A 12,311-nucleotide genomic window follows, 5' to 3' on the forward strand; every position below is an offset into this window, starting at 1 on the left:
ATTATCCTTTGCTTAAAGGTATGAGAACACGTACTATTTACTGCTGGCAGCAGACCGCTGAGCACGTCTGTGAGCTCTGCGCCCCGAGTGTTCATCGTTACTACCAGAAGGATCGGAGGATTGCTTTTTGTCATTCTTTGCCTGCTTCTTGGCTTTGTGCTTTTTAACTGCACGGATAAATAACATGATCATGGTGGTGTTAGGAGTAAGAGAAAGAGGAGGATCGATAAAGAGTGTTTGCAATAAATACTCATCGTCAAGCCCCTCTCTTTGTGATCCGAGACATTTGTCAGTCGCGGCTCAGCATCGAAAAATTGGTGTGAAGCGTTCCATATGTATATCTGGAAAGAACCAGGCATATGAGGTCGTTTTCGTTATTTTACATAAAGTCACTGGTCATGAACTTTAGTATTACATGTTACAAGTTGTGTTCGACGATCATGATTCATGAAGAAGACCATCGCGGAAGAAGCCGCTATATACGTGTAACATCACGTGATGATATAGACCCTTTAGAAGACGTGTTGAACGTTCCGCTTAAAACGTTGTCAATGTCAGTTTGACTACACGCTCGCATTTCGTGTTGTTTGAATATTGTCACTCATTCCTACCCAATTTCATTCCGCAGTCATGTCGCTCGATGAACATTCCATTAAAATCCCTCATTCAGCTTTTGACCCTTCGTTACTCGCTACACAGCTCAATGGCACCAAGCCAACAATTAATGGACATGCGTCAGCAAGTAACGAGATTTTAGTCGACCTCTGAGCGATTGCAAGTCATTAATGATGAGAAGAACTTCACGTTAGTATGCTAGCATATATGAATTTTTCTCGAGTACTCAATTACACTACTTCCAACAGAACCCACTTGACATCCCAGATAGGACGATGGGGTCTGCGCGACGCCGGCTTCAATTATAACATAGTAGCCGTCTTCGGGTCGCAGTCTACTGGGAAGAGTAAGTTGATGAAATGCCAATTTCTGGAAGTGCTGTTCACTGAGAGCTGTGGCAGGTACACTGTTAAACAGGCTATTTGGTACTACCTTTGACGTCATGGATGAGACAAGACGACAGCAGACTACGAAAGGTAAATATACGGACTGTCAACTTTTGTGTATGTGCTAAGTCAGCTCGAGGTATCTGGATGTGCCGAGGGAAAGACATGGCTGTCATGGTCATGGACGTGGAAGGCACGGATGGACGAGAACGTGGAGAGGACCAGGTATGAATGAGTTTCAGTTAATAGTGGATATTGTCATTTAATCGCTCTCAGGACTTTGAACGCAAATCCGCTCTTTTCTCCCTTGCTTCGTCAGAGGTACTTCTTATCAACCTCTGGGAGCACCAAGTTGGCTTATACCAAGGTGCAAACATGGGTCTTCTCAAGACCGTGTTTGAAGTCAACCTTGGTCTTTTCGGCAAGAAAGCTCAAGATGGGTAAGGTCATAAAGTGCCAATCCATTTTCGCATTCCTTAAGTTCTTCCACGTGCAGCTCTCAAGGGCGTACTCTGCTACTGTTTATAATCCGAGACCATATCGGTGGTACTCCTCTCGCGAACCTCCAAGCTACCCTTACTGCAGACCTCGAGAAAATCTGGGATTCCCTTTCTAAACCGCAAGACCTCCAGGATCGTCAACTTTCGGATTACTTCGATCTCGCATTCACAGCACTACCTCACAAGATACTGGCTACAGATAAATTTGAAGCTGAAGTCCAAGAACTGCGAAAACGGTTTGTGGACAAGACGAGAGATGATTTTGTCTTCAAGCCCGCCTACCACAAAAGAATTCCCGCTGATGGTGTGGCGTTCTATATGGAAAACATATGGGTAGGGAAATGATTCATGTTCACAAATCACGCGCTGAAGATGAAACATTTTAGCAACAAGTACAAACGAACAAGGACCTTGATCTGCCTACTCAGCAGGAACTCCTCGCGCAATTCCGATGTGATGAGATAGCGTCCGTCGCGCTCGCAGACTTCACAGAACAGTCGAAGTCGCAGCGGAGACCTATCGAGGCGGGCCATGTTGTGGAAGGTCTCGGTAATTTAATGCGGGATTGGAGGTCCCAAGCACTCAGTGAAGATCCTATTCCCATTTAAATTTCATACGTTCTTATGCATTTTCTAGGCCGCTACGACCGTGATGCATCTCGCTATCACCAAGGGGTGTACCAACGCAAGCGTACTGACCTTCTTGGGGTTATGGATTCGACGCTTTCTCCCCTCTTCCTCGGGCAGCTTAAGAACTTGCACAAGTCATGTCTAAGCTCCTTCAAAAGGGAGCTTCTTGAAGGCTTGCGTGGGGATGAGTATAGCTTCGCGGACGTAGTTGGGAAGGCGCAGACAAAGTGCGAGACACGGTTCGCAGATGGTGCGAAGGAGGTCTCGCTGGAGGACACTGACTGGACGTGGCAGGACGAATTCGAGTCTCTCAGAGAGGAGATTGGTAATGTGGCTGATCAGTGCAGGAAAGATGAGACGAAGAAGATGATCAACCTGATTGAGGTATGTTGTTCGAGAATTGGCTTCGATATCCATTCAAATATTTTCATAGAGGAACTTCAAAAAGCAAATTTCTGAACCGGTCGACATTAGTCTCAACAAAGCTACACCAGACATGTGGGACAAAGTCCTGAGCACGTTCAAAAACACGCTCGAGAAGGCCGAGTCAACATATTTGGCAAAGGCGAAAAGTGAATTATTTCGCCTTGTTTATTATGTTGCTCTCAACAATGTGTGATACAGGCTTCAACTGCACGGATGATGAGAATGTAGCATCCCTCGCTGCTCTGCGGAAACGTGCCTGGCTCGTTCTAAGGGCCAAGATCGACGAGCAAACTGCTGATACTGTGATCCTCGGCAAGCTTCGGACTCATTTCGAAGAGCGCTTCCGCTACGATGAGAATGCTGTCCCCCGAGTTTGGAGACCCGATGATGATATTGACGGAGCCTTCAAGGCAGCTAAGGAGCAGGTACGTGTCTGCGAGTTTCCTCCTGCATAAATTTACATTCGAATGGTGTTCCAGACCATTGATCTGATCCCTCGTTACGCCAAGATCACTCCTATTGATCCTTCCCTTGAATTTGTACTACCCTCAGAAGCTTCCGATTCCCTCAATTCCGCGGATGAATTTGATTTCCCATCAACGCTCATCGTTTTCACTGAGACGAAGTGTATTGACCTTACTTCTCGCTTCCGAAAGGACGCAGATGCATACTATGTCGAAGCGAAACGCAGCACTGTGTCGAGTATTGCACAGATCCCATACTGGATGTACGGTGTCCTCGTCGTGCTTGGCTGGAATGAGGCTATGGTGGTGTTGTTCAACCCTCTGTATTTCACGTTTACCTTGATGGCGCTAATAACTTCGTACGTATATAATTTCAATTCTACTATCGATGAAAATCCTCACTTGACCATCTGTTACTTTTCAGCTACTTCATTGTCAAGCTTGGTTTGACAGGACCTTTGTTTCAAGTTTCGAAAACAGTCCTGACTGAGGTATGTTCCATAGCTCTATGCTGTTGCTTCTCTTGCCTTATCGATCATTGCTGCGATAGGTACAGACACAAGCTACTAACCGCATGAGGGACCACTTTTCGCAACCTGTTCTAGCACAGCCCGTGCGAACAAAATCCTTCAGGGATTACAATGAGGATAGTGATCAGGAAATGAGGAGATTGAGGCCGGAGCCTATGTAACTTCCTCTTCCTCCATTACTCGGAGCCACTTGTTTTTATAATCCAGAGCATGGTCTAGATTTGTCATTATGCATAAATTCATGTAATTCTCACTTCTACCGCTCGAGGCACATGTAATCGACTAAAGATATTCTGTGGATATAAAACCGTCCCCTAGGTTTGAGTACGAAAAAAATGATCTGACTCAGGCTCGAACTGAGGACCTTCTGTGTGTTAGACAGATGCGATAACCAACTACGCCATCAGACCGATGGGAAGGCCTCTCATTGCGTCATCATGATATCAATACCATGCATTATGTAATACATAATGTAAATATTTTATGAATGCGTCTCGTAAGTATAATGCATAATCAGTGGCTAGGCAGACTGTCGCGATGATCCTGTACCACTGCAATGCGTCCTGGTTATGCGTTTTGTAAAGCAGAATCATCTGAATTCGATCTGGGAAGAAATGTACTTAATAATAATATCGATATGATGCGACAGCGTTCCAATGTTCCAAGCGCATCAACAAATGGCTCAAACGTCCTACAGCATGCCATCTTGCTGTGCTCTAGTAGTCGATGCATCGCCTGATATGAATGTGGGCCTTTTGTGTGGCCCGTTTCAAGGCAAGGAATCACGATGAGATCCGACACTAGTGGCAGCATACACATAAACACAGGCCAGGCCATCTCCAAAACCCTCCATCGCGACCATCTGACATTTGTGATGAGCTCTGAGCAGTGCAGACAGAGTGTCAACGGTCCCTGGATAACGGCCAGGTTGACACGAGTCAGATGCGCCATTGAGATATTGGATACCCATTCCGAGCGTAACCAAGTATTCAAATTGCTGTATATCAAATTCGGGAAGAGCGATATTGTCTGCGCCTGCCGCCTGCCAGTGTAAGGTTCAAGAAGCTGATACCGACAGGCACTGCAGCATTACCGCTGGACGGAAACGTGTGTGCTGTGCTCGTCGGAAAAGATAGCCGGCTGCCGGATCTGGAGGGAGGATAGAGAGTGGACAGTGTAGGTAGCTGAGCTGCCGTAGTAGATACTAAGCGAGGCCATGTCGAACATGCGGTTGCAACATGTACTATGTAGTAGTTCTGCGGAAATCGTGTTGTCGTAGCTATAAAATATCTGTGCAGTGTTTTCAGTGTGATTAACGGAAAGAAAACGCTGGACATTGTTGCAAACGATGAGGACAAGGGAGCTTGGATGATGCCGACAGTGTTGGCGGCTAGAGAGATGCAGTGAGCGCACCCGACGATTACCTAGTATCATACACCAACGTGGTTCCTTATAATGAAAAGTTCTGTAAGAAAATGTTATAAATTGAGAGGAATATGGTGCTCATCATCGTCAACAGTGAGCACGAAGGTTTCGGATGCTGCCAACAACAGCTGCAAGCGTAGTTGCCTAGAATGGTATGTTTGTGATGGCCAAACATATGGTGCCTGCCGCTGACGGCTTTGTTTCTCCGGAGTATGTATCTTGGACTCATAATTTCAGCCTTAGTATCTTCAAGGGCACGATCTGGTATCCGAATACCGCTCGAATCATCGAGGCATATTACGAACAAATACACGGGCGTTCTATGGTCCATGTACACGACTACGGGTGTGCGATGTAACGTCCGTGTCTAAAAAGTCATACAAATGGTCGAAAGTAATGTAAAGTATTATGCAAAGGTGCAGCAAACACGAGGCGCGCCAGCTTCGCTACATAGCTCAAAAAAGTAAGATAGCGGAAACCGCTCCAACGTATTTCATCATAAAAACCAACCAGTTTCTGGCAGAATGGACCAAGAAGCTTGTACCAGAAATCTGCTTTTGTCCCGCCGCCTGCTGTGAATCAATATTCGAGGTTGGAAGGTTTTGCGCAGGCATCATCGATTGTTTCTCAATATTGCCAGACCCGCACATGACCTGAATACCGACGGAGGGGATACCGTTAACGACAACAAATAACACTACTGGGAACTCAGTCATCCAAAAATTAGGGAGAGGATTCAAAAACGTACGTGCAGGACCAGGAGGCATGATGGCTGCGTTAGGGGGCAACTGGTTTACATGAAGAACTGCACTTCCATCGCTATTTCCTGTATAGGAGCTCTGCAACTGTACCGACCGCATGCCCATATTCTGTAACGGATGGATCATTAATCAATTTTAAAATAAGCAACTGAGTCTATCGTACCATTGTATGCGTAGAGAACCCGGTCCTCATAACAATAACGTTTGCTGTTTGGATGCTGTCCACATTACCAAAAAGGTCTGCTAGCGTCAATGAAACATTGAAATAGGAGCCGCCGTAAGAGAGTTGGTTCGGTAGACCCTGAGGTTCTGGTCGACGTTGGTTGTAATACGAAGGATAGAATTGCTCGATTCGATATTCGGTAGGATAGGGGGCGGTGGTATTCACGTCACTGTTGGGATTCGAACCTGCCACGAAGACTGAACCTGAAAAAAAACTTAGCGAAGCTCTGGTCTGATTAGATTAACACTACCATCTGGAAGTAAGGTAGCCGTGGAGTGATACATGCGTGGAATGCTACTCGAAGAAAGTCCATCAAGAGACCAACGTTTGGTAGCTGGTGCCTTTGGATCATACACGAGCGGCGTCAATTGTGGTTGGTCAGCGTACGACTGGCCGATAGTAAATGTGGTGTTTCCGTAACCGGCAGTACCTGTAAGTCAAAATTACAACATGATTGTTCAGAAGCCTTCTGGCACTAACCTGTCTTCGCGCCGTTCAAACACAAGACCCTTCCATCAGGAAGCAGGATCAAGTTTCCCATCGTTCGACCCTCCGGCAAGGCATCTAATTCAACGTAATTCGGGGATTGGTCGGGGGTGATCTGCACACAGGAGGAAGACGCTGGCCAATGAGGGATGTCCCAGTTTTGGGTCCATCTGCATTCATGTATTAATTCAACCTAGAGACATACGGTCTGGAATACGGACTCACTGCTCAGTACTAATGTTACTACCACCACAGAACATGATCGACGCCGTGTAGTTGTTGTCCGGGGTCAACGGTAACATCGTGCTTCCGGCACTCGCAGGATATACACGGACGGCATCTGGCATATCCTGCAATGGAGTTTCCATATTTTGGTCCATATCAAGCAGGACCGTTTTCCAGCCGGACTGAACAAAGAGTTTGCCAGATGGAAGGAGCCATAGAAGAGGGTACAAGTTTATAGGGAGCGTATTCTGAAGGATGGGCGAGAGAACTGGCTGACCACGACTGGGAAAGAACTCGTACGTAGGGTTGTTTTGTGCTGCATCATTAACGTAACCTCCATACATGCAGCCTCCAGCCTATGGGGGTTAGCAAATCAAAAATACATCAAAGTGTGAAAAATGTACAATAATGACGCTTCCGTCCTGAAGCGTTTCGCTGCATTCGCAACGTTAGTGCGGGGTGACACGTTGGCAAAGATACTCACAGGGTAGGATACCAACGCCTTGTAGTCATGGGTGCAGCCAAAAACCAATCGCAGTTACCGCCATCGCATGGGTTGAGCATCCTAAAATGGTTCAGAATAATTTGCCATGTCAGATAAAAAGTTTGTACCGAATACTGAGGTGCAGCGAGGCGTGACCATTAGCCTGATATATAAGAAAGAAAAAGAGTGCATACGATTGTCTGCCATCAGGATCGTCATAGGGGGCTCCGCCGAGTTGGCTCATGGCAGCATCACCGCCATAAGTGACCGCCTGATTACCGCCAACATTGAGCCACGTCCCATTACCTAAAACACTTCCTCCCTGACCGATTATCGTAAATATTTAGGTGAATCAAGGGGGAAACAGAATAAGCTCACCGCGCAGAAAGAATTCGTAATAACATCCATGGGACGCGTTTGTTGAGAGCTGGCAGACCATTCTAGAGGAGACAGTCAACATACTAGAACTAAACGTCACAGAATAATACAAACCTGCAGCCCATGCAGGGTGGCCATTGATTTGTGTCGGGTTGTTTTCTGTTTTGTCGACGATATAGACCTTGTCTTCGGTACCCAAGAATACCTAAAGTCGAATGTTAGTCGAGGAAAGTGAAGCAGCGACCGTCGGGCTGACGTACCTGTTGGCCACTGCCGATGCTGTTGCCAACGAGCTCAAACGCGTTGACCGTGATTGCCTGTTTGGGCTGGCCAGGTGCGTTCCTCGCCGCACGCACATATCCAGCAGCGCAGAGAAGGTATAACACAAGCTCAGATATCATCTGCTTGGAAGAAGTAAGCAGAAGCATGGCGGGGATGGCGGCGGCAGAGAGAAAGAAAAACAGTTGACTAGACGCACCAGGCATAAATATAAATGTCACATAATGTTGAACAGTATTCCAAAAACTGTCCAAGTCGATTATGTACCAGCCGATATTGGGCCGGTGAAGGACAGCCTAGAAAGTACAATTATAGGCGGGCGCTTCAACTCGGAGTCCCATCTGTGAGACATTCCTGGCAGTTTTGAAGTAGTAGCGGCGGTAGAACGCAAGCAGAACGCCTGCTAACTTGACAGGTTGAATCAATACGAAACTTCTTACGGGGCAGGAATGTGTATCACTGTAGTCTCCCCCAATCCGAGATCTCAAAAGAAGGCAGTGGTTCCTTAGCCTAGTATAACCTCTGGTACGGTCCTGATCCATATCACGATGGTTTCCGAGAGTGCCATACAACTGCCAGTGGGTGACGGCAGTGACAATTGCCAAGTTGACGTGTGAGCCCTTGGCTGTTGGACTTGGTTGTTGAGCTTGACCAGGCTCGACTCGGAACGAGCCGAAGTCTTCGCTTAAACCTTAAAACGTCGGTGATTACGTACAGTAGCTAGATTTTGCATACTACGCGACAACTACGCGACGACTATACTATCAGTTACCACAACTTCAGACGGGCGCTGGTTCGGACACTTTACTATATCTCACTCAACTCTACTTCAAATCATATCCTGCTTGACGGCGTATCATTGTACACTTGTAATACACTACAATTGCGAAGTTGGATATTTCGAGAAATGATTGAGATCCTTGTTGAGGTGTGACAGAGCCAAAAATCACGTCTTGCTGTCATGCCAAGCCGAGTCTGCTGTAGCGGAGTTTTATTTGAGGAGCTGATACCGACAGGCACTGCAGCATTGACGCCGGACGGAAACGTTGTGCGCTGTGCTCGTCTGGTTTCTTTTCTCCTGACAAGATAGCCGGCTGCCGGATCTGGAGTTATGTATGATGCGTCGTTCCATCTTGGTTTCTTGGGAGTTCCTATCTATCTCTGGCACGGCGACACTTATAAAATGCCACCGCTGCGGATATGTCAATTCATAAATTAGGTTGGCGTCGCGTTAAAGCTTTAGTGTTTTACAATATTAACATCTATAGGTCGCATTATGAGTAACAGGATTAATGTGCTGCGAAACGGGAACTCTTCCGCAATCGCGCGCCAATTCGGTAAAATATGAATCTGACGTTCAGAAATGAGGGTCAATGTTGCATGCCACTTGGTGTTTGTTCGACTCACGGTAATGGCGCCATGAGCGTTGCGAGGCCGGCCAAAAGAGCGGTAGCGCCAACAGTCCCTAGTCTATCATACATGGCTCCGGCGAATAGCGGAAATGCAGCGGCAAATGCTGATCGCATTGCGCTGTTACTTGCCATGGCAGAGGCAGCGATTGGGCGGTAGGCGGTGACAAGGTACGTGAACGTTGACGTGAAAACAAAATATATCCCTGAGCCGAAAGGTACAGATGCGATGATTGGGGCAATCCAGTGGACTTGTGGATATGTAGTGAACGCAAGCCAGAACAAACCTGTAGACATGGTAAGCATTGCGCAACCAAAAGCCACTGGTTACTAACCCACTGGCACGAGTATAGCTCCAACTTGACCCATAATAAGCCTCATCTCAGGAGGTGGGTCACCATTGTATTTGGCAGTTTCACGGGCATATAGTCTAGAAAGGAGTGTTATTAATATTGATACTAATGCTGAACACCAGAGAAAAAGGGACCTGTTCCAGAGCGGTTGTGTGGAAATGGCCGAAAGCATCCCGAGTCCAATTCCAATGAACGTTAGTCCGGTGGTTTGCATATTAAATCCATGAATATCTCCGAAAATGATAGGGAATGCTTGGAATGCCAAGTATAGGATTCCAAGAAGAAGAGCATTCCTGGAATGGTCAGTACTTACACCGAGTGTCAATGAGTTGCCCTTACCAGGAATCCAAGAGCAGTGCCATTCGGTCGAATAGAAGTAATTCTAGTAAAGGTCCCGCATCATTACGTGCGATGAAGCGCAGTTGATTAACTTACGAAACGGTGTGTAGCAACTAACAATGATAGCAGAAGCGAGGCTGCCTTCCCGTCTGTCCAAAGGAGCGTAAAATTTCGAATCTCCAGTCGACTCCCGTAGTCTGTCAAACAGATTAATGTATCGCACACGATAAAAGAGGACATGCACTCCTACCTTTTTGCCTTCTTCTTCAGGATTACTGGGACGTACGTCTCAGGAACAAACTAAATTCAAAACATCAATCGATCGATCTCACAAAAGAAATGCAAAACCCACTGTAGCCAACATCAGCAACTCTACAAAAATCCAGCATAATTGCACTCGATACGTCCATTCCCAGTATAGGTGCTATCAGAAAAATGTCACACGAGGATCAAGGATCAGGCCAAATGAGTCTGACCTGATTGATGAATCTGCGTCATCACGTCATATCAGAAACAGTGCTGCCAATGAGCGCGAAAAACGTACCCAGCAATCAAAGGACCAGCCACGGGTCCGATAAATGGAGATCTTCAAGATGATCAATCACATAATTTAGCCGCTAGCGTTGTTCAGGTGAACCTACATTGTATACACAGCCATTGGACTTGCCACGTGATTCAGCAATATCAAACAGAACGCAAACTCAAGGGCCTACCTTGCAATACTCGAATTCGGAAACATATCGCTTATACTACCTCCAGCTACACTCAAAAAGGCTGATCCGCAGAATCCAGTGATAAGGCGAAAGACCAAGAAAACAGCTATTGTTCTGTTGTAGATCTATCATCTCTTCCGGTAGTAATTGTACTCACCGATGTTAGGAGCGAACACTACAGGGAATGTGAAGATGAAGAAAAACACATAAGATGCTTGGTATACAACATTTCGGCCTGCTCAACTCCATGAGAGTATACTTTTGAATAGAAATAATGGACGTACCATACAATTCGGACAACGGGCCAACGAGGAGCGGACCAAATCCGAGGCCTATCACATACAGACTAATTCCGAGAATGGTCACTTCATGTGAGACATGAAACGTTTGGGCGGCACCCTGTTCTGTGAAGGCAGCCTGGAGCACAGTTAGTCTGGACCAAAAATGAGATATAAAATGACTCGCAATCGAAGAATCACACGTCACGCATAGAGAGGCGGAACTGATGATTAGGACTGCAAGCCACCGTCTGAACAAGGACATATTCTGCGGATTATCCTGCGGCTCGAGGACGACGAGGTGTGGATCACCCTCGGCATCTTGTGAAGCAGACACGTCGGTTTTTATGGTAGCAGCATCGTCGTTGGGCTGGGTAAATGAGCCAGACTCGGATATCCTTGTCAACGCTGACATCACGGTAGGGCACAAGCCCAACCTGAAGGACCTCTTGGACTATAAAGAAAAATGGATATCGGTCTGTGTAAGCAGGTGCTAAGTGGATGACTGATGCACTTAGCACCAAATGGCATTTGTGGGGTATGGTTGTAGCGGCGGCCGCCTCATGAAATGACCGACGTCGGCATGAATCATGATGAGCGTTTGAACCGTCCAGATGTGACCAGATTGGACGAAGTCACCCATATATGCGACTGCGACTGGTGATTGCTCTCCTAGACTAAGTGTGATAAATGTGTTCGCCCGGTATTCCCACTGGCAGAAGATCTGGTGTCGAGAGTCGAGATGGTAGACTCGACCGTAGGAACGGATCAAGTCTTCGCCGGCAGCCTGTCTGTTCATGCGATAAATTTAGAAATAAGAATGTGTAAGAAAGTCAATATTATGTAATATTGTTGACACCCGACGGTGCCTTTGGTTGAATTTTTGGCTTCAGGGGGTTCACTTGCTTGAACGTTGAAATGTCACATGTCATTTCCGGCGCCCCTGCCCTAGCCAGGCGTAATTCTTCTTTGTACAGCCTCCCGCTTTCTTTGTAAGATTGCTCTAGGCCTCGTCGATGTACGTACTAACCGGCGTGTACAGTTATCTTTTCACACTTGCAAGTAAAGTGGATTTTAAGGTGGCCAACCTGGCCAGGTGCTGTTCAAACCTGTGTTTAGATCAGTGTCAGGGTCGGCCCGTAATGCGCTCAACACACTGCTTCGTGATGTTTCAACAAGTCCATGATTGCGGCATTGGTATTCTTGGATTGGCACGTTCCCAACTTCCCTTGCACCAGGCTGAATTCCAAGCCACGGTGAGATGCTTATTTCGGTCAATCAGATACCGTCCATTGGATCTCACTTCGGCAATTCAAGCGCTAGATGGTGGTATATCAACCACGAGCGCGATTGTCACACATCCACCACGTTTGCCCCCGCTCCTCTCCAATACCATGACCACAGTCTC

General features: G+C 46.8%; 3 protein-coding genes and 1 non-coding gene across 4 annotated transcripts; 1 reads left to right on the forward strand and 3 right to left on the reverse strand.

Annotated features, from left to right (window-relative positions):
• The first annotated feature begins 543 nt into the window (after positions 1-543).
• On the forward strand, positions 544-3,875 carry F5891DRAFT_1032309 (RHD3/Sey1). Its single transcript, XM_041361657.1, has 14 exons — positions 544-756; positions 797-804; positions 864-961; positions 1,017-1,091; positions 1,141-1,226; positions 1,278-1,441; positions 1,498-1,834; positions 1,888-2,086; positions 2,138-2,514; positions 2,564-2,702; positions 2,755-2,981; positions 3,036-3,379; positions 3,445-3,511; positions 3,571-3,875. The coding sequence occupies exons 1-14, from the start codon at positions 631-633 to the stop codon at positions 3,709-3,711; spliced, it is 2,388 nt and encodes a 795-aa protein (XP_041226097.1). The 5' UTR covers positions 544-630; the 3' UTR covers positions 3,712-3,875.
• An 11-nt stretch (positions 3,876-3,886) lies between these two features.
• On the reverse strand, positions 3,887-3,960 carry F5891DRAFT_t74. Its single transcript has one exon. It is a non-coding gene; the product is annotated as a tRNA-Val (tRNA).
• Positions 3,961-5,217: 1,257 nt separating this feature from the next.
• Positions 5,218-8,063, reverse strand: F5891DRAFT_1032315 (glyoxal oxidase). Its single transcript, XM_041361658.1, has 12 exons — positions 7,793-8,063; positions 7,647-7,737; positions 7,533-7,594; positions 7,349-7,476; positions 7,155-7,235; positions 7,075-7,105; positions 6,671-7,026; positions 6,440-6,615; positions 6,210-6,389; positions 5,900-6,162; positions 5,724-5,844; positions 5,218-5,672 (listed from the first exon to the last, which is right to left on the reverse strand). Exons 1-12 carry the CDS (start codon positions 8,015-8,017, stop codon positions 5,431-5,433), a joined length of 1,956 nt encoding a protein of 651 aa, XP_041226098.1. The 5' UTR covers positions 8,018-8,063; the 3' UTR covers positions 5,218-5,430.
• A 586-nt stretch (positions 8,064-8,649) lies between these two features.
• On the reverse strand, positions 8,650-11,681 carry F5891DRAFT_1032333 (major facilitator superfamily domain-containing protein). Its single transcript, XM_041361659.1, has 15 exons — positions 11,091-11,681; positions 10,910-11,042; positions 10,783-10,860; positions 10,626-10,731; positions 10,554-10,574; positions 10,457-10,498; positions 10,389-10,401; positions 10,265-10,336; positions 10,163-10,212; positions 10,009-10,109; positions 9,913-9,955; positions 9,708-9,866; positions 9,556-9,650; positions 9,219-9,507; positions 8,650-9,161 (listed from the first exon to the last, which is right to left on the reverse strand). The coding sequence occupies exons 1-15, from the start codon at positions 11,316-11,318 to the stop codon at positions 9,101-9,103; spliced, it is 1,491 nt and encodes a 496-aa protein (XP_041226099.1). The 5' UTR covers positions 11,319-11,681; the 3' UTR covers positions 8,650-9,100.
• Positions 11,682-12,311: the final 630 nt, after the last annotated feature.

The sequence above is a fragment of the Suillus fuscotomentosus genome (genome assembly GCF_016647785.1).
Source record: "Suillus fuscotomentosus strain FC203 chromosome Unknown F5891scaffold_26, whole genome shotgun sequence".
Taxonomy (NCBI): Eukaryota; Fungi; Basidiomycota; class Agaricomycetes; order Boletales; family Suillaceae; genus Suillus; species Suillus fuscotomentosus.